Genomic DNA, 20,558 nt, shown 5'->3' on the forward strand with positions numbered 1-20,558 from the left:
TTTTTACCCAATATGAAGAGAATGGACTTATAACCCTGAACCCAAATTTCAAGCCCCGTCACCATTCATAATCTGGGTAGTAATGTAAATGAGGAAGGAAACGGTTCTTCCCAGGTGCAGCTCAAGCCACCACCCAGCACTCCATCTTTCCAGAACTCAGTACTGAGGGGGTCCAGGTGCCAATCACTTGCCCTGGGCATGAAAGGAAACAGCCTGGGAGACAGATCTGTTTTAGGGTGACAAGACAAGGTACCTCTGAGGCTGCACTAAGCACTTAGTGGGGAAGGAGTATCATCACCAGGTGGAAATAGAGGAAACTAGTGTTCATTAAACTAGCAGCTTTATTGCCTTTCAGGGTTCCCATCTTCACTTAAGCAGGTTTCGAAGTGCTTGAGGGAGGAAAACCTGTAAGAAATGATGGAGATCAGGGAACAGGCCTTGAGAATCCTGGAGTGGGGTCACAGTGAGACTCTGGTCAGCCTGGGAGGTGGATGCCACGAAGGTCAGGAGTGGCTCAGCCTCTGGCCTCTGTTCAGTACTGCTCAGTCCCCGCAGCTCCCGGGTGACCTGAGCCTCAGTTGCCAGCCACTCTGCTCCCGAGCGAGCACCAGATCCACCTCCTTCCTTGATTTGTTGCTGCAGGCGTCTCCGGGCACGCCTCCGCCCCTGCCACACACGGTGCCACAAGGCGCAGCGCCAGCTCACTGTGAGCGACACCCGCTTCTCGGCCTCGGCCTGAGACCCTTCGCAGGCTGCCTCAGGTCCTCTGGGCCCCTGCTTGGCCAGCGCTGCGGTGCCTGACTGCCCCTCTTCTCTGGTGGCTAGATGCTTTCCGGTCATCAGGGGCAGCTCCCCCAGCTGCCCAGGGCTCCGCATCACCCAGTCCTGCACCGACTCTCCAACCTCTATGACCATCTCTTCCACGCCATCTTCACCATGCTCCCCTGCACATCCCTGCTGCTCCTCTGGCCCCTCCTCACAGCTTTTTTTCTGTCCATCTAGTTTTGCTCTCTTGCTTGTCCCTCCCTGGGGGGGCTCCCCAGGGCCACCTCCCTCTGACCGCAGTCTCTTGGTTCCCTGTTCTATATGGCACCCTAAGGCTTCCCTTAACACCTGGGCCAGCACAGCAGTGAGCTGGGTGAAGGAAGCAGGGGGTAAGGGGATAGGTGTTGCAGAGAGGATGGAGCTGGGGGAGCTGGGCTGCAGAAGGGGAAGCAGGCCCCAGTCCCGACCCCGGGAAGACCGCCGCTGGTACTGGAGGCTTCGACAGTAATTGGCTGCCGCTCGGCAACAGTTCTGTAGCCTCCCGGCCACCCGGCTGGTCACGTTGGCTGCCACATTGTGACTCAGGTCAAAGGGGTCCTGGAGATTCATGGGGCCGAGGCGCAGGCCCTCTGAGAGATTAGAGGGCAGGCCCCCTGCCACAGATAGTGCCTGACCCTCCCGCAGGGACAGCAGGGAGCCACGAAGATCCCAACAAGAGACGCAAGAGAAGAACTGGGCCAGCAGGGAACCTGGAGGAAAGAGGAAGAGCAGGGAAAAGGGGTCCCTTAGAGGCCAGAACTGAGATCAGCCTTGCGCCACAGCCATTCCCTGAGCTGGACTTGCCTTTTCCCTCCCAAGTGGCTCAGAGGAGTGCCAGAGCCAGGCTCCTCTGATCCTAATAAACAAGAGGTCAAACCTCTCTCCCCACAGTGCCCCCCAGATACTCCCCCTTCCCCCTGCTAGCAGTATAACCTTGGGCAAGCCATTTCATTACTCCAAGGCACAGTTTCTTCATCTGTCAAGCGGCAATAATGATAACTAACCCACAAGGCTGCTGTGTGCCAATAACTGTGTCATTAACACCACTTGTTAGTCCTCTCCCAGGCTCCCCAGACTCACTCAGAGGCTCCTTATTGGTGCTGGGCTCCAGTCTTGAGGCATCTCTGGGGAAACTACAGTCCCAGCCATCAACCTCCACCTGTTCGCCTATGAAAGTAAAAAAGTTGAAGCTCAGCCTGTAAGCAGGAAGATGGGTGGGGGCTTGGGGGGTGGATATGGTAGTGACAGCAGAGATCTCATTCCCAGGAAGCTCCGTATGTCTAAGATGAAGAAGAGAGATGAAGGTCAGGAGATAGGGCGGGTGAAGGCCGGGCTGCTATACCTGCTTTCTGGGTGAGCTGGGACACAGTGGGCAACACAGGAGGGTCCCTGGTCTGAAGAAAATAGATCACGAGCAAGGTCAGGGCGTAGTTATTGAGAAGTGGGCCACTCCCTGCATAAATAATTAATTCTGGTTAGATCAGAGGCAGTTCTGACCCCCTCCTTGGCAGTTTTCTCAACCCCGCTTCCTTCCCTCCCCGAATCCCTGCCTCTGCCCAGACACCAACGCAGGCCCCGGTCTGTCCTGATTCATTCTCACCTGACAGCCCTCGACCCTGAGCCCAGCAGCGCAGAGTGTACACAAGGGGCCGTACTCGCCCATCCAGCTCAGAGCAGAGACTCAGGAAGCGGGAGTTGTGCAGGGCCAGCCTAAGACAGAGGGCACACAGGGTGTCAGGGCTCAGGAGCTTGTCACCCCCTGCAGCTCTCATTCCAGACTTGTGTAATGGCGGCCAGCTGGAAGAAGGCCAAAGAGGGTTTCCCGAGGTGTTTCTCTGACGTGATCTGGATAGAGTGTGTACAAAAGAACATCAGATGGGATGTCCCCAGTGGCACAGTCGGTAAGAATCCGCCTGCCAATGCAGGGAACATGGGTTTAATCCCTGGTCTGGGAAGATTCCACATGCCTCGGAGCAACGAAGCCCCTGTGTCACAGCTACTGAAGCCCTCGTGCCTAGAGCCTGTGCTCCACAACAAGAGAACCCCACAAACCACAACAAAGAGTAGCTCCGCTCACCCCAACTTGAGAAAGCCCTTGCAAGCAATGAAGACCCAGTGCAGCCGAAAATAATTTAAAAAAAAAAGTGAATGTTGCTTCTTAAAGAAAAAAACACACATCAAATGTGTTTGGGAAACACTACATCCTATAAATGTCTTGGAGAGTCACAGAGCATGTTATTAATAAGATTGATCAGAACATTTACTATGCAAAGAAACAAAGACAGGGAGTGAGAAGGAGGAAAGAGCAAGTAGGAGAGGAGGGAAGGGAGAAACTGGCCTGTGTTAACTTAGCATTTCCCAAACTTATTCAACCAACTCAATTTAGGAACTCTTTCCTAAGTCCTTAAAATCAGTATTCCAAGAAACATACTTTCCAAACATTGAAATGAAAGCCAGACATGAGATAAGTGTCAGAAAGAGAGACAGGACTAAGTAAGGACAACCTCAAGGCTCAGCTGGTGCAGGGCACCCCCCTCCCCCTCCCCAGAGTACCAGCTGGCCTTCCCCCACCACCTCAAAGGTACCGGTTACTGAGGGAGATGTCACCATGGAGACCTGAAGGCCGATGGCAGAACTTGACCACAGGGCACCGGGCAGAGGGCACGGTTTGGACTCGGTACACTCCAGGAACACAGCCCCGAAGGATGGATCCCACCAGCTCCAGCATGGCTCCCCCTTCTGCTTTCTCCCCCTTCAGGGCCTCTGCCAGTTCCACCGCCTTCCCCTGGTCCCCGTCTCCCTGGTCCTCCTGCAGCGGCGAGGCTGGAGGCAGGGACTGGGGAGAGGCGAGGGTCTCAGAGGCCAAAGCAGAGTCTGGAGTCCGAGGTGCCAGTGAGGAGGAAGGGGCTTCAAAGTCCAGGGCTTCCGAGTCTTGAGGAGAAGCTGGAGGCTGTGAGTCTGGAGGGGAGGCTGGGGTGCAGGCCAGGGCTTGAGGATCCAGTGGGGATGCCAGGGCCGAGTCCAAGGAGGGAGATTCTGGAGCCTTTGGGGCTGGCTGTGGATGGAAATGGGCTGAGTAACTGTCTTTCCTGCTGCCCCCTAACTGAGGAACATTCCATCTCTAAGATATATCTATTACAATTTATTATGGGCTGGGCCCTATTCTAAAAGCTTTATTATAAAAGTATTAACTCTTTTAATCCTTACAAGCCTTTTTTAAAATTAACCTTTTAATGCCATAAAATAAACAGTCTACATTTTACAAAAATATTACAGTCAGGAAAAGCAAAAAAAGGTAGAGGAACTGTTTCAGACTGAATAAGACTAAAGGAGGAATTCCCTGGTGGTCCAGTGGTTAGGACTCTGCACTTCCACTGCAGGGGGCATAGGTTTGATTCCTGGTCAGGGAATTAAGATCTTGCAAGTTGCATGGTACAGTCAAAAAAAATAAAAACAACCTTTTGCAGGGAAGAGATATATGGGAATTCTATACTTTCTGCTCAATTTTGCTATGAATCTAAAACAGTTCTAAAAAATAGTTTATTTAAAAAATAATAACCCTTTCCTACTCCCAAGGCAGAAACTGTACATTAGATGTTACAAATCACAGATAAGCAAAAACATAATCCACTATTGTGTGTCATTTCATATATATATCTCTCTTCCAGTAAGATATTACTGCCATTTTGAAATTTTTTTCCCCTGTTACAAATGTCACCTATTCCATGTCGCTTCATTTTATCCTATCCAATCACATCCATGTTTATCCAATCACAATAACCCTTTCAGGCAGGTCCCATTATCCCCATTTTACAGACAGCAACTAAGGCATGAGGGGTCAAGGGATCGCCCAGCATCATACGACCATTCCCACTAACTCTTCACAGCTGCCTCCACGGTCACATACCTGGGGCTCGTCCAAGTCCCCCAGATCCAGGAAGAGGTCGAGATCACAGCCATGGACGTCAAAGCTGTTTATGGAGGAGCCAAAAGGATGGACCACACAGCCTGGGTGCCGAGAAGAGAATAAAGGTCAAGAGACACTGCAGGGAATAAGTGGTAGAAGAACATAACGTGGCACAAAGATGGAAAAGCAAGCAAGTGAACACCACTAGCTGAGGGAGGCTGGGATGCAGACACAGAGGGCTCAGACAGAGCAGGGCAGTGACTCACCAGGGAAGAACTCTGCGAAGACTTCCTGCATTAGGGCCACCACAAGGCTCCGAAGCTGCCGCTCAGCCTCGGAGAGCTCCCTCAGCCCCACGAGCTTCACCATTTGTGCCTCCACGTCCGGGGCCTCGGCGAGTGCTTTGATCAGCTGGTGACTGTCGGGGGCCACTCTTTTGGGGGACCTGGAGGCTGGGCTCTGGAACTCTTTCTGCTCCCGTGGCCGGACCCTCAGGCGACGTCCTCCCAGGCTGTGCTGGGGCTGTGACAAAACAGCTTCCCGGGCACCCAGGTCCCCCATCTCCACGATGGCAAACACACCCTGTCAAACCACCACAGGGACAATGATGACAGTTCTGGAACCAAGAATCCAAACATGTGGTCTAACAGTAGGTGGGACTCTTCAAAATGGGGACCACACTATAAATTGGAAATATTTGCTTCCTATTTCCAGGACATCAAGGAACATATTTATTTATTTTTTAGCTGTGACATAAGGCTTATGGAATCTTAATTCCCCAACCAGAGACTGAACCCTTGCCCTCGGCAGTGAAAGTGCAGAGTTTAAACCACTGGACCACCAGGGAATTCCTGCTGGGGAACGTATTTAGAAAAGCAATTATCTCTCTCACTCAAATTGCACACATTTGATTCTCACCAACCCTGCATCTGAAAAACTTCATTTTACTTATTTCATCAAACCCCAGTCATCCCAATGACATTTCACTGGTTACACTAAACTCATCCCCTAACTTTTCCTGCTTTAATTAGATTCTTTTAACATTAAGAATCCATGTAATGATCACTGTGTTAGGTGTAAACATAAACACATAAACCCTGTTTCTTGTTTTAAGTCCATATTCTTTTTTAATTAATTTATTTATTTGGCTGCACTGGGTCTTATGTATGGCATGTGGGACCTGGTCTCCTGACCAGGGATTGAACCCAAGCCCTCTGCATTGGGAGTACAGTCTTAGCCACTGGACCACCACGGAAGTTCCCATTCCATATTCTTTTACATTCTCTTCAGTGGTAAAGTTAGAACCTCATTCTGCTTATAAAAAGGAGCCCTCTGTAGTAATTAAGACAGTGTGGTACTGTGACAAAACTTTAGCTAGACTCACTAAGAAAAAAAGAGCAAAGGCTCTGATAAATAAAATCAGAAAAGAAAGAAGAGAAATAACAGTGGATACCACAGAAATACAAAAGGCAAGAGAATATTATGAGATGAACACCCATACACCAACAAACTGGACAACCTAGAGAAAGGGACAGATTCTTAGAATCATACAACCTTCCAAGACTGAATCAGGAAGAAATGGAAAATCTGAATACTGATCATTAGTACAGAGACTGAAAAAGTAATCAAAACATTTCCCAAAAAACAAAAGTCTAGGATCATCAAAAATTTAATGCCTATCCTTCTCAAACTACTCCAAAAAATTGAAGAGGAGAGAACACTTCCTAACTTATTTTTACAAAGTCAATGTCACCAATATAAAAACCAGACAGAGACAATACAAAAAAAGAAAACTACAGGCCATTATCTCTGGGGAACACAGATGAAAAAATTCTCAAAAAAGTATTAACAAATCCGATACAATAATACATTAAAAGGATCATACACCACAATCAAGTGGGGTTTATTTCAGGGATGAAGGGATGGTTTAACATCCATGAATCAATCAACATGACACATACTTTAACAAACTGAAGAATAAAAATATGATCATCTCAATAGATGCAGGAGAAAGCATATGACAAGATTCAGCATTCATTTATGATAAAAACAATAAAACAGGCATAGAAGGAATGTACTTCAACGTAATAAAAGTCATATATGACAAACCCACAGTAAACATCATTCTCAATAGTAAAAAATTGAGAGCTATTCCTTTAAAATTGGGAGCAAGGATGTTCATTCTCACCACTCTTATTTAGCACAGTCCCAGCCAGAACCACTAGGCAAGAAAAAGAAATACAGGGCATCAGATTGGGAAGGAAAAGCAAAACTATCACTATTTTCAGGTGACATGACCTTTTATACAGAACACCCTAAAGGGCTTCCCTGGTGGCTCAATGGTAAAGATCACCTGCCAAGGCAGGGGACATGCATTGGTCTGGGAAGATTTCACGTGCCATGGAGCAACTAAGTCTGTGTGCCACAACTACCGAGCCCGTGTGCTGCAACTACTGAAGCCCGTGCCCTACAGCCTGTGCCCCGTAACAAGAGAAGCCCGTGCACTGCAATGAAGGGCAGCCCCCGCTCACCAAATCTAGAGAAAGCCATGCACAGCAATGAAGACCTAGCTCAGCCAAAAATAAAGTTCTTTAAAAAATTAGCTAAGTTTTCCCACATTCACTATGTACCAGACTCACAGCCAAGTGTTATATATGAATATCTATGTGGTAGGTACTAAGGCTTCCCCGGTGGCTCAGCAGTAAAGAATCAACCTCCAATGCAGAAGATGCAGATGGGGGTTCGATCCCTGGATTGGAAAGATTCCCTGGAGGAGAGCATGGTAACCCACTCCACTATTCTTGCCTGGAGAATCCCATGGACAGAGGAGTTTGGCAGGCTACAGTCCATTGGGTCACAGAGTCGGACATGACTGAGGCAACTGAGCATGCATGCCCGGTAGGTACTATTATTATCTCCATTTTGTATCTGAGGAGACATGAATAGCAAGGTTAAGTAACTTGCCCAAGATCTTAGTTCCCTGACAGGGAAGCCTAGTGCAAAATTAGCAATTAACAAATATTTGGCAAATGAAAGACTGATAGAATAAATAAATGACCAACAAGGTCCCCAGTGACTAAGTCTGACAAACTGATAAAATCCCAGCAGGGGTCGGGGGTGAGGGTGAGAGACACAAAGCTGGACTAGCCCCCAAGTACTGCAGTGCCCAGCAAAGTCAAGTCACATTAGGAACCAGCAGAAACAGTCTGCTGGTTTCTCTCCCTCGTTTCTTCTAGTGTGCAGCACACGTGACTCATTCTTTACCCCCAGAGTCATTCACTCTACCTTGTCCTTGTCCATGACAACACTGGCCACAGGTCCAAATGCCTGGAAGTACTCAGAGAGCTGAGTAGAATCCACATCCCGGGGAAAGCCACTGACAAACACGCTTCGAAGTCCTTGGGCCTTTCGAGTAGCTCGTAGTTCCACCAGGTGCCGGTGCTTCCGGCCTCCCAGGTGGGCATCAAGGCTGGGTTCTGCAAAGACAAGCGTGAAACAAAAGCATCTGAATCGCGCTTCAGTGTACCTACTCTGACTTTGTTCTCTGCATACCTAGATCCTAGTGATTCTTCCAAGCTGCTGAAAATGTGAGTTTTGAATAACAAAGTCCTGGCTCCTTTCAGCTTCCTCTCTTGTCCATTTGTCTGTACGGTGCATTCTAAGTGGTCACCAGGAGAACTGGCTGTACACAAGTATTTCTTAAACCACCTTTAAGTGTAAGATAGAGCAACACCTGCACACGGTAAAGAAACTAACAGGTAACTTATCTAGGTCATATATCAGTTCAGTTCAGTTGCTCAGTCGTGTCCAACTCTTTGCAACACCATGGATTGCCAGGCTTCCCTGCCCATCACCAACTCCTGGAGCTTGCTCAAACTCATGTCTATTGAGTCAGTAATGCCATCCAACCATCTTATCCTCTGTCGTCCCTTTCTCCTCCTGACTTCAATACATAGGTGAACTAAATAAATCAGGACCCTACACTATCTCCCACTTTTCATTTCTGAGTATAATACAGAGATTCCAAGGGCAGAATCAGAAGTCACACTATCAAGAAACAAATCCTAGCTCTGTCAAGCTGTATGAAATCTTGGGCAAGTAACTTAACCTCACTATTCATGTCTCCTCAGGTATGAAATGGAGATATTAATACTTCCTACCACATAGATACTATTCACACATAGCACTTCACCCGAGTCTGGGACATGATGAATGTGGAGAAACTTAGCTGACTTTTTAATTTTCTCTTTCCCTTTGAGTCACCTGTTTGACATCACCAAGTGTTATGTGGGGCCAGAGAAGACTACCCTGGATTTCTGGCTTGCCCTACTGGGCAGTGGTAGGGCATTTTTCATTCACAATGAAAAAGAAAAATGAAAGATGTTTAGGTGAGATTATGATTCCAGACTTCAGAAGTGGAAGCTGAGGTTTCACGGGGCCTCTCGCACTGTCATAAAAGGACGTGGTCTCCTTTTCTAAACCCACCTTCCAAATACGTATACTTGGAAGTATACTACTTCACCACGCTACTTCACCATCTCTGGGGAGCTCCTCTTGTAGGGCTCCTTTCCCTACTACCTTCTCTGTGATCCTGCAGCTTTCCAAACAGAGGGTATTGAAAATTATCTCCATCTCTAGATTGTGAGCTTCTTCACCTCTCTAAATTCCCTCTCCCCGCCCTAGAGTTGGATAGTTAAAGAGGGAATAAAATAACGAAATTTCCGTCGTGGAGATTTCAGATACCGGGACGCTGGGGTGTAAGGTGCTGGGACTCTCCCCACTTTGTAATCCCTCCGGACGGCGGAGAGAAAACGGAAGTGAGACCCTACCAGCAGACTTGGCAAGAACTATGACCTGTAACCCTATCTTCACTAGGACCCAAAAACTAAACCGCCCCCCGAGTAGCCACCGCTTACGGTTGGCTGTAGTGATGTGGCAGAGGCAGCAGCGGAAACCCCCACGAGGCAGCGGCTCGATATCTGAATCCACTGCAGCCATCGTGACTCTCCGGTACTAACAAAATGCAACCACCTCAGCCACGACCGGAACTCCCTCCTACAAATGGCAACGCTCTGGGAAGCAACTTCCGCCGGTCCAATAGGAAGTGACGTGCCGTCGGTCAATCGCGCGGTACACGCCTGCTAAAACCGAGCTCTTTCGGCTCAGGGTTCCGAGTCCTGCCGGAGTTAGGTCTCTACCAGCTTTTGGAAAACTGTCCACGATGCTTATCTGCATGCGGTAAGCCAATTGGTGTGCTCTGAGCGGTTGAGACGTTGATTGGCCCCAAGAGCATGAATATTCACAAGGCAGCCACAAGGTCTGAGCCGGGTTTCTTGCCTGGCACCCTCCTTGACAGCCGGCGGTTTCCTTGCTGGGTGACCTAGGGCAGGCTGTGCCCTCCTTCGAGGGGCAGTAGAGACCCATGGGGCTGTATCCTCAACCCCATATTTAAAAGTGAAGTCGCTCAGTCGTGTCCGACTCTTTGCGACCCCATGAACTGTACCCTACCAGGCTCCTCTGTCCATGGGATTGGATTGCCATTTCCCTGGTAGATAAAGGCGGGTCCTTCAGGCCCGGGCTGTTCCTAGTCTCCAAACCTTCTGAGGACTCTTATCCTCTTTCCTCTACCGTCGGTCCTTTCTCAGAATGCTGTTCTGCGCCGGCTTCCTAGCCCTGATTGGGGAGCTCTTCCCCGCGCGCACCGTTAGAACTCCACGGGCCCACAGCCAGATGGCCTTTCTTCTTCAATAGCCGTCTGCGTGGAGTATTCACCAGATGCCAGAGCCTCCCGCCCATTTAAAGGCATGCAGCCTAAACTGCTGTGATGGCAACTGCGTAAAAACATTGGAGGGTGCTGATACCACAGCAGACCGCTGTAGTGGTCATTCCTCCCGACACTAGAGGTGTTGGCTTAGACCAGGAAGAGAGCAAGGGAACTGAGGAGGCCCCAGAGACAGGGACCATGAGATAGAGGGGCGTATCAGCTGGGCTACGGAGCTCCTGCTGTGTTGATCAACCCACAGCATTGGGCTGTGAAAAGAGTAGCCGACCTGAGTCAGGCGTCTCAAACTAAACTCGAGGTAAGTCTGCTGCTTAGGCTTTTCCCTATCTCTAAAGAAAGTGCTCAAGGAGCAGACAGTAAGCTTAACTTTTCTCTCCCAAGGTGCTCCTCTCATTGGAATCAGCTCGTGTCTAATCGGTCTCCCAAACCCGAAAAGGCAGGAAACACCACAAGGGGGACCTCAATATCAAGGCAGCTGCTGAGGCTGGCCTTGGGGATCCTTGAAGTAGCAGAAAAGTAGGTGGCATGATCCTACAGTACCCTCCAAAGTGGTATACATCCTGCTCTGGCCTCTAGCAACTCCCAGAATTCCTTCAGTAAAAAGAAGAGGGGGAGTAAGAGTTGGAAAATAAAGAAGAAACTAGACACACACGCACACCCCCTCCCTCTATGGAATCCACTAGTCAATTCGGAGAACCAGCACATCGCAACTGTTTTAATGAAGCTGGTCCAAGATGGTGCTTGGGCTGCAGTACTGTAGGCAGCTGGGGAGCAGTCTGGACTCCACAGGAAAGCAATAACGGGACCAAGCCACCTGTCCAGGCTACATAGCACGTAAAGCTGTTCCCAGAGCAAGCCCCATCTGCACCTTCTCTATTGTGCTTTGTCCTTTATTTTCCCAATCCAAGACACACACCCCAACACACACACACCCCGTCCTATAGAAGCCACCACACACACACCTTCCTATAGAAGCCACCAGACACACACAAACACCCCCTCCTACAGAAGCCACCACACACACAGCAGAGAACAGCTGAGCCAGGAGGAGCTGAAGAAAACAGCTTTTTATTTGTTACTATAAGAACCAATTACAGAATCCGAGGTTAAAAAAACAGACAAAAGGTCTTTATTTCTGAGAACTGGCGTACAAAAGGCAGAGGGGACAAGGGGAGGGAAGGAAAGAGCGAGCATAGGCTGGGATTGATACCAGCTTAGGGGCCTCAAACTCCATTTAGGAAAGTCCGGACACCGGACAGCAAGAGAAACCCCCAATTAGGAAAAAAAAAAAAAAAAAAGACATGGCAGTCATGGCAGTGCACGCCCCCCTCCCCCAACCAGATACCACCACCTGGTATCTGTTTATTCTTCCCCTTCCCTATCCCCTTTCACAAAGGGAGGCAAAATTTTTAAAAAATTAAAAAACCCTCCCCCCCAAACTGTCCAAGACAACTGTGGTTCCTACCCCCCAAAACAGGCTAGGTTCCCACAATGAGCCAAGTTCCTGCAGACTGCCCTCCACCACCAGGCATGGAGAGGCATTAGAAGGGGACAAGCCTCCAAGTGCTAACACCAGAGGGCGCCCGGCCCCTCCAAGGACACACTCATTTGCTCCCTCCCTCCTTCACTCCTCATTCCCTTTGATACTAGAGGGAAGGGAGGCTAGGTGCCCTGTGCACCCACCCTCTAGCTTTCAGCCCACCTCCCTTCCCCACAGGTGCTCAATCTTCCAGGACAATGGGCTCATTGGTGCTGGCAGGATGTGACGAAGGAGGAAGAGGGACTGGGGGCCGCACTGCCATCAGCGGCGGCTTCACCTTCAAGGGCAAATTGGGCCTGCGGGCAGCTCTCCGCATTTCCAGGTGGGTCAGAGCCTTCCGCAGGGCTCTGGCCGGCAAGAGAAGAGGCAGCAAAAAAACCAAAGACCATCAAGGTGAAGCTCCACATTCTACTACAATGCCACCTTCCAGCCCATCTTTTCCCAGCATCCCCCCTCCCTGCAACCCAGTCTCGGGGAGCTGCTCTTGCTCAGATCCTCCTATTTCCTTTCCCATACCCACCCATCTGGGTTGTTGACCTCTTGGCCCCTCCCATGGAGGGCTCCCTACCTGGTATCTTTTGTGGCTACAAACACCACAGGATTAGGTGCATCAGCTGGGTTGAGTTTCTGACGCTTGGCTGCTGGCTGTGAGCTTGAGCGAATCCCTGAGGCCAGAGGCCTTCCATTGGCAGAGAAAGGAACTCCTGCCATCTGGAAAAAGGTGGGGCAACACAGTGAGAGAGCGGACTCCCAGACACCCATTAGATATAAAAGCTATAAAAGCCCACCCAACTCCACTTGGCTCACTCACAGTCTCATAGGCCCGTTTCACCATGATGCCCCCCAGTCCCCGGTTCTGGGTCAGCTGATTTCTGTTGATCGGTGTCTTGGTACCCCGAGGTGTTTTTGGTTTCAGAGGTGCCTGGGCCACTGTCAGAAAAAAATTAAAAGAAACCATGGAGAACGTTCACACTTTCTCTATGAATACCCGAAAGTAGTGATGGGAGAGGGGTCTGACAAGTAATTAGCAGTATTTCAAAAGTCATATATGAACATGTTCTTCCATCAATCAGTATGTAATTATACTGGATAGCTTATGAGAAGAACATTTTTATCCTAGAAAAGTACAGTTAAGACTAACCCTCTCTGGACTCAGTGAGAAAGAAAAAAGCAGGGGAAGAGAAGGGTCTTTAATAAAAGCCAGACACCACCTAGCGGCTCCCCATCCTAAACCCACCCTGAGTCATCTAGCTCCCCATCCCTTACCCAGATCTTTGACGATAGTTGCCAGGGGCAGCCGCACCAGAGGGTGAATCTTCAGTGGAGTCTTGGCAGCCTTAGGAAGTCTAATGGAGCCTGGAGAACAAAGATGAAAGCTTCTGAAGGTGCGTCACTATTCAGGTCTCCTCGGGGGCCAGGAGCCAAGTCTTTTGGTTTTCGTCACACTGTGCAGCATGCAAGATCTTAGTTCCCTAACCAGGAACTGAACCTGCACCCCCTGCATTGGGAGCATGGAGTCTTAACCCCTGCGCCACCAGGGAAGTCCCAAGGAACCATGTCTAATCTCCTAACAAGCCCTTGCAGCCTACTACCCCTGCTGTCATTAAACACCCAGAGAAAACCCTGGTCTCTGGCCACAGCAACCCGAACCTGCCACCAGCCCAGCACTCCTGCCCTTACACTCTGCCTTGATGGCGTTGGCATTGATAGGGGCGTAGGGTCGTCGGGCAGCCCTCCTTGGCTGCAACAGGTCCCTGCACATGCGTCTGGCAAGACGGGTCAGCTTTGTGGTCTGGAGCAGGAATGTTTGCCTGTTCTTAGCCAGCAGCTTGGCCCGGTTGGCGCTGGTTGTGTAGGGGGAGAGACCTTGGGCTTCTGGTCTGGACAAATGACCCCTCGAGTGTGGCTCCTGGAAGGACAGAGGATAAAGGGAAAACAGTCAGTCACCAAGGCTCCCTTCTTCCACTGCCAGCAGAGGGTTTATTCCCACCTGATTTCTTTGTTGCTGTCCTGACCACCTGGCTCCCCAACCACTACACCAAGTCCGACCTCCACCACCCGCAGTCAAGCCATCACCTTACTGGAGCTGGGTGTTCTGGCCTTCGCCTAAAGCTCACATCAATTAGCTTACTGCTCTCCCCAACCTGCTCCTCATCCATCCTTACTGTGGTGCCCCGAGCAGCCCCCTCAAGCTGAGTTGGGGTCTTCAGTCCCCCGTACTTCTTCCAGTAGATCCAACAGGAAGCACAGAGGCGGCACTGCATGTTGGGCGGGCCCCAGGCGTACCACTGGGCAGACTGTGTGGCTGTGGGAGCATGGAGTGGAGGGAACAGTCAGGAGGTAAATGCCACTTGAGCCTCTCAGGCAAACACCCCACTCACCCCCGGCATCCCTTATCCCCCTCTGGAACTCACTGTGGCAACTCTCACAAGTCAGGCCCTTTTGGAATCCAGCCCCATTCATGCCAGGTTTTGAGCCCACAGAGATTATCTGGTTAGGGTTTGGTTTGGTGCTAATGGGAGAGAAACCAGGAACTGGTCAAGGAAAGACTTCCACTTTGTCCCCATAATAATTTGCCCCTGTCTCCTGTGCACCCCCCATCACTTAGAAAAGCACAGGTTACGGGCAGAGAGAGGAAACACACCCTACCCATCATACTTACTAGGTAGGGATGTAGACTTGTTTTAGTTTGCTGTCTGCTTCAGCAGCTTTCAATCTTTTCTGCGGGAAGGAGAAAAAGAAAAAAAGGATCAGAGCATCTCAGCTGGGGGTGGGGGGTGTCATCAACTTCAAAAGCAGAGGTGAGCAGGGGGCCTCTGGTCCAGCCTCCCCAGCCCAGACCTTACCTGTTGAATGTATCGGTCTGTGGTTTTCCACATGTAATAAAACTGAACTATGCTGGCCAGTGACTTCCAGGGTAGCTGAAGAGACAGAGAGAAGAAGGGTGAGCTGGGATCTGGCCCCAGAGCCTGGTTCCCTCATCTGCCACCTCTTCCACCTCTCCTCCTAGCTCCAGCAACTTACAAAGTCCTGGCGAATATCATTGAAATCCTTCCCATACTTCTCCAGGGCCTCTTCAAACAGCATAGCCTCTGAGGCTGACCATTCCTCCATCTCATCCCGACACAACACTGGCCCGCCCTGGGGCACCAGGGTTGACATGGCCTTAGCCAGATCATAGCCATTCCTCTGCAACGTATCCATTGCATGAAACTACAGAAAAGGTGGGAAGCAATGCTGATGACCTAAAACTCTCAGCACCACTCCCCTGCTGCTCTTTAAGTACTCCCCCCACCTCAGAGATAACCTCCTCCCTGCAGAGTTCCGAGGCTCTACAGGTCCCCACAAAACACAGCCCACCCAACTACCCACCAACTTTTGCTCACCAGGGTGATATCTCGGGAGGCAGCGGCTGCACTCATGTGCAGGCTTGGCTGCCGAATGGAACTGCTGCAATCTAGGGCTCTTGCAAAGGTCCCCACAGCTCTAAAGGAGAGAGTGAGAAGTCAGGGAAAGAAGAAAGTTCGAGTGGGCTGAGGAACGAAGCCAGATGAGGCGGGGGGGGGGGGGGGCGGATAAAAAAGGACAACACCCAGGCCAAAAATAATTAAAGTCCATCTCTTAAGAACATGACTCAGAACTACGTCCACACCGCCCACAGCCCATCTTCCCCATCCACCCACCCCTCACCGGGCCACCACGAGAAACTGATCAATCTGCCGGTCTGTGAGAGGGTTGTCTGGATCCCAGACTTTCATCTCCATCTTCTGTTGGTTCCGATTATCAGATTCTCCTGGGGAGTGGGGAAGTGGTATCATCCAGGAGAAAAATAGGTGCCTTGACACAATAACACCTCATCTCCTCCTTGGACGCTATTAGCCATCTTAACTCTCAGACTTCTCTTCCCAGTGTGCCCGTCTGCCCCCTTCAGGTTCCTAAGGTCCCATTCTGCCCGGGTTGTTAACACAGAGCCACGCAGACTGTGCACCACACAAAGCCAAGGCCCACCACTCAGAGACTTTGATCTTAAGACATCCCAGTGGTCATAACCCAGTCTCTCCTGCTTCATACCCTCTGCCAGGCGATCTGGGATCTCAGCTTGGTATTTGCAACCAACTCGGATCTCTCCCTGATCAGCTAGAAGTGTCTTCTGCATAGGGTCAAACACCAGTGAGTAAAAAAAGCAGTCCTGGAGACAGAAAGAGAGAAGGTAAGCAGGGTAGCAGTCCTCATAGGCAGGGGGCACGGGGGTTATCCAGAGTTCCCAAGACAGGCAGCCTGTCAACCTGTACCTCATCCCAGTCAGACTTTCTTCCTGCCTTTCGGGGCAATACCCACTTCCCTCCCTCTTCTCCCAACACTTCTTTCTCACCTCCTTTTCCAGGTACTGGCTCAAGATATCTGTCTCATTCAAGAGGGTCACACTGCATTTCCCCCTACGGGAGAGAAGTCAGAAAACCCTGGGTGAGCTCATTTCCTCTGCGCGGCATCTCCTGCACACCAGCCCCTCCTCTCCACCTTCTAAATAAGTACATGCAAGCCAAGTGGCCCTGACTGCCCCATACCTTATGTGGGTGGCTGGCAATGATTCGAATTGCCGAGAAAGAAAAAGTTCTCGGTGCTTCAGTTGATGTCGCTGCTGTTCTGACACCCCTGGCTGCTTCGATTCCTCCTCAAACTCCCCTGGGAGATTTAGGAGGAAGAAAGCAAGTCAGAAACTAATTCAGAAAGAAGCCACCTTAAAAACTCTAAGCCAGGGAAAATATTTAATGTTTTCCTCACATTCCTCAGGGACCTGCCTTCCATATCCTTACCACACCACCCTTACCTCTTAGCCCTCCCGTTGCCATCACAGGTGCTCCCAACTGTTCATCACTAATGAGTGCTCTTAGGGAAGAGCTGCTCAGGGTACAAGAGCTTCCCAGGTGACTCAGGGGTAAAGAATCTGCCTGCCAATCAATGCAGGAGACAGGGCTGGATCCCTGGGTGGGGAAGATACCCTGGAGAAGGAAATGGCAACCTGCTCCCAGTAGTCTTGCTTGGGAAATCCCGTGGACAGAGAAGCTGGCAGGCTACGTTCATGGGGCCACAAAGAGTCAGACACACTGAACACACACATGCTGAGAGTACAAAGGCTGCCACAGAAACACACGGCAAACCCAGGTGCCAATGCTCAGATACCACTCATACAGCACACATCTGCCCACACCAGGCCCAGCGAGAATATCACACTTGTCTCTTGCTAAACTAGCCTGGGGTCCAGAAATTCAGTGAAGATAAATAAATAAATAAAAGCATCACACAAAATTGTGTTTACCAGTTCCTCTGCAAATTTCAGGAGACTCTGCTCTTAAACATCACATGCAACCCTAACTCTCTTGTTTTCTACTTGCTAATAATAGTTTGTTTTGGGGGCTCTCAAGGACAGTACCTCTCAAGCCAGTGCCAACACCTTCCCCCCCAAGGAGCTGCAACTTGCCCTGAAACCTTAGTGGAAAGGGTTAACTTGGTTGGGTGCCAACCAAACAGGGAGGGGGCAGAAGAGCCACAGGCCCAGGCTCATTGGTGCATTGTTCCCAACCTCAAGGAGAAGGGGGGGGGGGGGCCAGGGGTGTGCAGTAGGCTCCACCCCTTGCCTGTGTGCTCCGGAAACCCTGTGCTAAGGCAAGGGGGACCACACCCCCCACAGCCTTTCCGATTGGACAAGACCAAGGTCAGCCCCTGCCAGACAGGGTTGGAAACCCCAGAGAGCCAGAGAACTTGGTCGGCCCAAGTCCTCGTTAACCCCTTCACGCCCAATGCTCAAAGAAGCCCAAAATAAGGAAAATAATTTAGAAAGGAAGAACAAGAGAAAGGGGAAAGAAAGCCAAAGCAGGAAAGGAAAAAGAAACTAAAGAAAACAGAAAGCTATGTATCTAAAAAGATGAAAGCATCAAGAGAAGCAGGATAGGGTGAAAAGAAAAGGGAAAGATGTAAAATGGAGTACAGGGCTAGGTGAGAGAAGCTAGGCGAGGTGAGAATAGAGGAAAAGCGCAAGAAAATGTTCCTGGCTTCCTATTTTCTCCCATCAGTGTAGCCTTACCACCTCATGATCACACCAAAAACCTGCTTTCCTATTATGCACGCTTCTCAGTACAGTCTCTTCTCTTCACAGTCACCACCTATCATCCCAATATAACCGAAACTGTCCCCCTAGAGGTCTGCTTCTCTAAAGTGCTTCCTCATCCCCGATTTAAATACTATCATCTCTTTTACATACACCATTCACAAAGGCAAATTCACAAATATACAACTCACACACAAGCCAAATTCTGGCTTTCCTTATCATGGCCTTTCCACCTTGCTTCTAAACCAACATGTAAAAACAGGCCTCCCTCTGCAGACCAGGCACTTCCCACCCCCAAACTCACACCCCTGCCTTGGGCATGCTACAAGAGAACACCTGCAGGGACATGCCCAGGCTTCAGATCATGGGCAGTGGGAGACAGGGAAACCGGGGGTGGGGACAAAGACACTCACTGGCATTACTATCAGCCAGGCTGTTGAGGCTACTAGAAATGTCCCTTCGCCGGAAGAGGCACACGACCTTTGCCTCCACGTTTCCATTTGCAGTCTAAGGAGAGAAAAATCGGTGGTGAAAACTAATCATTTGAAAGTGGAAATGCATAAAGAAGAGACTAACATCAGTGAACAAGTTTCTAAAGAATGTAAGAAAAACTCAAATTATGAATCAAGAGATTCACATTTAAGGACAGACTTCCAAATCCCTTTCCTCGGCCCCCCAAAAAACAGAACAGTAAAGTTCCCACTAAGCTCTTAATAGCCTTTCCTGAATGCGTGGAATAAATGAATGAATGAATATGCATGGGTACTTAGGACAGGGTTTGTGTTATCTCTGTCTCTCATTCACCTGAAGTTACAGATCTCTGAAAAAAGAAGACGGAGGTTGGGGGGTAGGGGGGAGTGGCGGGCCTCTGCTCCACTCACCTTGTTGAGCTCTTCAATCCTTCTAACCAGGTAAGGATTGCTGGAGGAGTTCTCAAAATAGACGTAATCTGTAGGAGGGGGTGGGGAAGAACCGGGAAGATCAGAGGAGTAGATGGGAGAGTCCAGCACCAGAGTGGGAGGAGCGAAAGGAGGCCTGAGTAGACCAAAAGGAGATAAGGGTCTAGGTAGAGAGGACGCTGAAATGTGCAAGTGTACAGACTAGCAGAAAATAATGGAGAGACGTTCCACCCTCCAACCCTAATCACCCAGTTCTTAAATCAGATCCTCCGCTCAAAAGTGAGCCTTAAGGAGGAGACAAGAGAAGCAGGGGGTTCCCCTGCTCAGCAGTCCCCACAACTCAGCGATGGAGTTGCATCCCAGTCTCGGTCAAGAGAGCAATTGTTCACTTTGTACAGGGCCCCCACCTTTGCGAACCGAGGCGCACAATAACGCCTGGGAAGAGGAAACCTCCCGGCCGCTCCCCCGTTGGTGGCCAAGCAGTCGCCCCGGCCTTTCGCGCCCCCTGCCTGCCCTGTCAGCCCCTTTGGAACCACTTTCGCAATCCCGCTTTACGACCCCGGCGGCCCAGACGCTGCCCTGAGAGTGACGTCGGGCCGCCCGCAGCCTCCCCGGGAGTCTTGGAGCCCGGCCGCGTCGCGATCCCCGCGCTCTCGCTCCCCATGCTCCCGGTTCCGGTTCCGGTCCGCGCTCTGGACCACGCCGCCCTAGACGCGGTTCCCCGCGCCGCTGGGAGCCGAGCCTTTCTGACCCCAGCGCCCAACCTCTCCCGCCCCAAGCCCCGAAGCCCCTAACGCCCGGTACTCACCTCCCACTCGGTACATGTTGGCCGCCATGGCCGTTCCCGCCGCCGCCTCCGGCCGCACAAAGGGGTCCGGAAGGCTCCCGAGGGCAGGACTCGAAGCGAAGCCCTGAACGCGGGGCCGGCGCTTCGCAGAAGTCTCAGTCGGGCCCGCGCAGCCGGCGCCTCCGCAGCCTCAGCCGTCGCGGCTCATCCCGGCCCGCGCTGTCGCCGCCGCCTCTATAGGCTCACGCCCGGGACGCCGAGACCGGCGCCGGTCCGCTCGGCTTCTTCCGGAACGACCTCGGATCTCGCCGGACCGGAGGCGGGCTGCAGCTACCCCCGCCCTCGCCGAGTCCCACCAGACGTTGGACTCTGAGGGCCGCCGCGAAGACTTGCCGGCCCGCCTCGGGGTTCGCCTCCTTCCGGAACACCTTCGGCGGATCCGGAGAACAAGGCCCAGCACTCGGCTCCGGTCGGAGAGCAAGACCGCAAAGCTCGGCTACTTCCGGAAGAAGTTCGGCTCCCTCCGGGCAACCGCGGCCCAGCACTCGGCTATTTCCGTGGCGGCTCGGCCCCGCCTCCGAGGGCGGGGAGAGGAGTTGGGCTTAACTCTCTGCTAGCTGGAGTCTTGCAGCTCCGCCTGCGGCCGCGGAAAAACTCGTAGCGCCTTAGAACCTCGCAGTTATTTGCAAGAGGCTTCGCCTGTTATTTGCATAAAAAGTCCACCCTCCCTCAC

General features: G+C 51.0%; 2 protein-coding genes, 1 long non-coding RNA gene and 1 other non-coding gene across 5 annotated transcripts; 2 read left to right on the forward strand and 2 right to left on the reverse strand.

Annotated features, from left to right (window-relative positions):
- Window positions 1-323: 323 nt before the first annotated feature.
- Window positions 324-9,795, reverse strand: TUT1 (terminal uridylyl transferase 1, U6 snRNA-specific). Its single transcript, XM_019954803.2, has 9 exons — window positions 9,628-9,795; window positions 7,997-8,187; window positions 4,978-5,293; window positions 4,712-4,812; window positions 3,390-3,859; window positions 2,405-2,514; window positions 2,147-2,257; window positions 1,885-1,971; window positions 324-1,514 (listed from the first exon to the last, which is right to left on the reverse strand). Exons 1-9 carry the CDS (start codon window positions 9,707-9,709, stop codon window positions 367-369), a joined length of 2,616 nt encoding a protein of 871 aa, XP_019810362.2. The 5' UTR covers window positions 9,710-9,795; the 3' UTR covers window positions 324-366.
- On the forward strand, window positions 4,142-4,214 carry TRNAG-UCC (transfer RNA glycine (anticodon UCC)). The gene has a single exon. It is a non-coding gene; the product is annotated as a tRNA-Gly (tRNA).
- Window positions 9,796-9,825: 30 nt separating the features above from the next.
- LOC139180748 (uncharacterized) lies at window positions 9,826-15,605 on the forward strand. The gene is made up of 2 exons (XR_011565011.1): window positions 9,826-9,949; window positions 10,875-15,605. It is a non-coding gene; the product is annotated as an uncharacterized lncRNA (long non-coding RNA).
- Window positions 11,546-20,501, reverse strand: MTA2 (metastasis associated 1 family member 2). Of its 2 annotated transcripts, none has more exons than XM_019954760.2 (18): window positions 19,847-20,501; window positions 19,021-19,088; window positions 18,553-18,646; window positions 16,599-16,716; window positions 16,406-16,469; window positions 16,105-16,222; window positions 15,724-15,826; window positions 15,420-15,519; window positions 15,058-15,246; window positions 14,880-14,954; window positions 14,696-14,754; window positions 14,448-14,545; window positions 14,199-14,338; window positions 13,714-13,942; window positions 13,300-13,389; window positions 12,845-12,963; window positions 12,602-12,744; window positions 11,546-12,380 (listed from the first exon to the last, which is right to left on the reverse strand). In XM_019954760.2, exons 1-18 carry the CDS (start codon window positions 19,872-19,874, stop codon window positions 12,215-12,217), a joined length of 2,001 nt encoding a protein of 666 aa, XP_019810319.2. In that variant the 5' UTR covers window positions 19,875-20,501; the 3' UTR covers window positions 11,546-12,214. The 2 variants fall into 2 exon arrangements, with proteins under 2 accessions (XP_019810319.2, XP_070639318.1); XM_070783217.1 differs by lacking the exon at window positions 19,847-20,501 and adding an exon at window positions 19,446-19,465.
- Window positions 20,502-20,558: the final 57 nt, after the last annotated feature.

Source organism: Bos indicus, chromosome 29 (genome assembly GCF_029378745.1).
Source record: "Bos indicus isolate NIAB-ARS_2022 breed Sahiwal x Tharparkar chromosome 29, NIAB-ARS_B.indTharparkar_mat_pri_1.0, whole genome shotgun sequence".
NCBI classification, from domain to species: Eukaryota; Metazoa; Chordata; class Mammalia; order Artiodactyla; family Bovidae; genus Bos; species Bos indicus.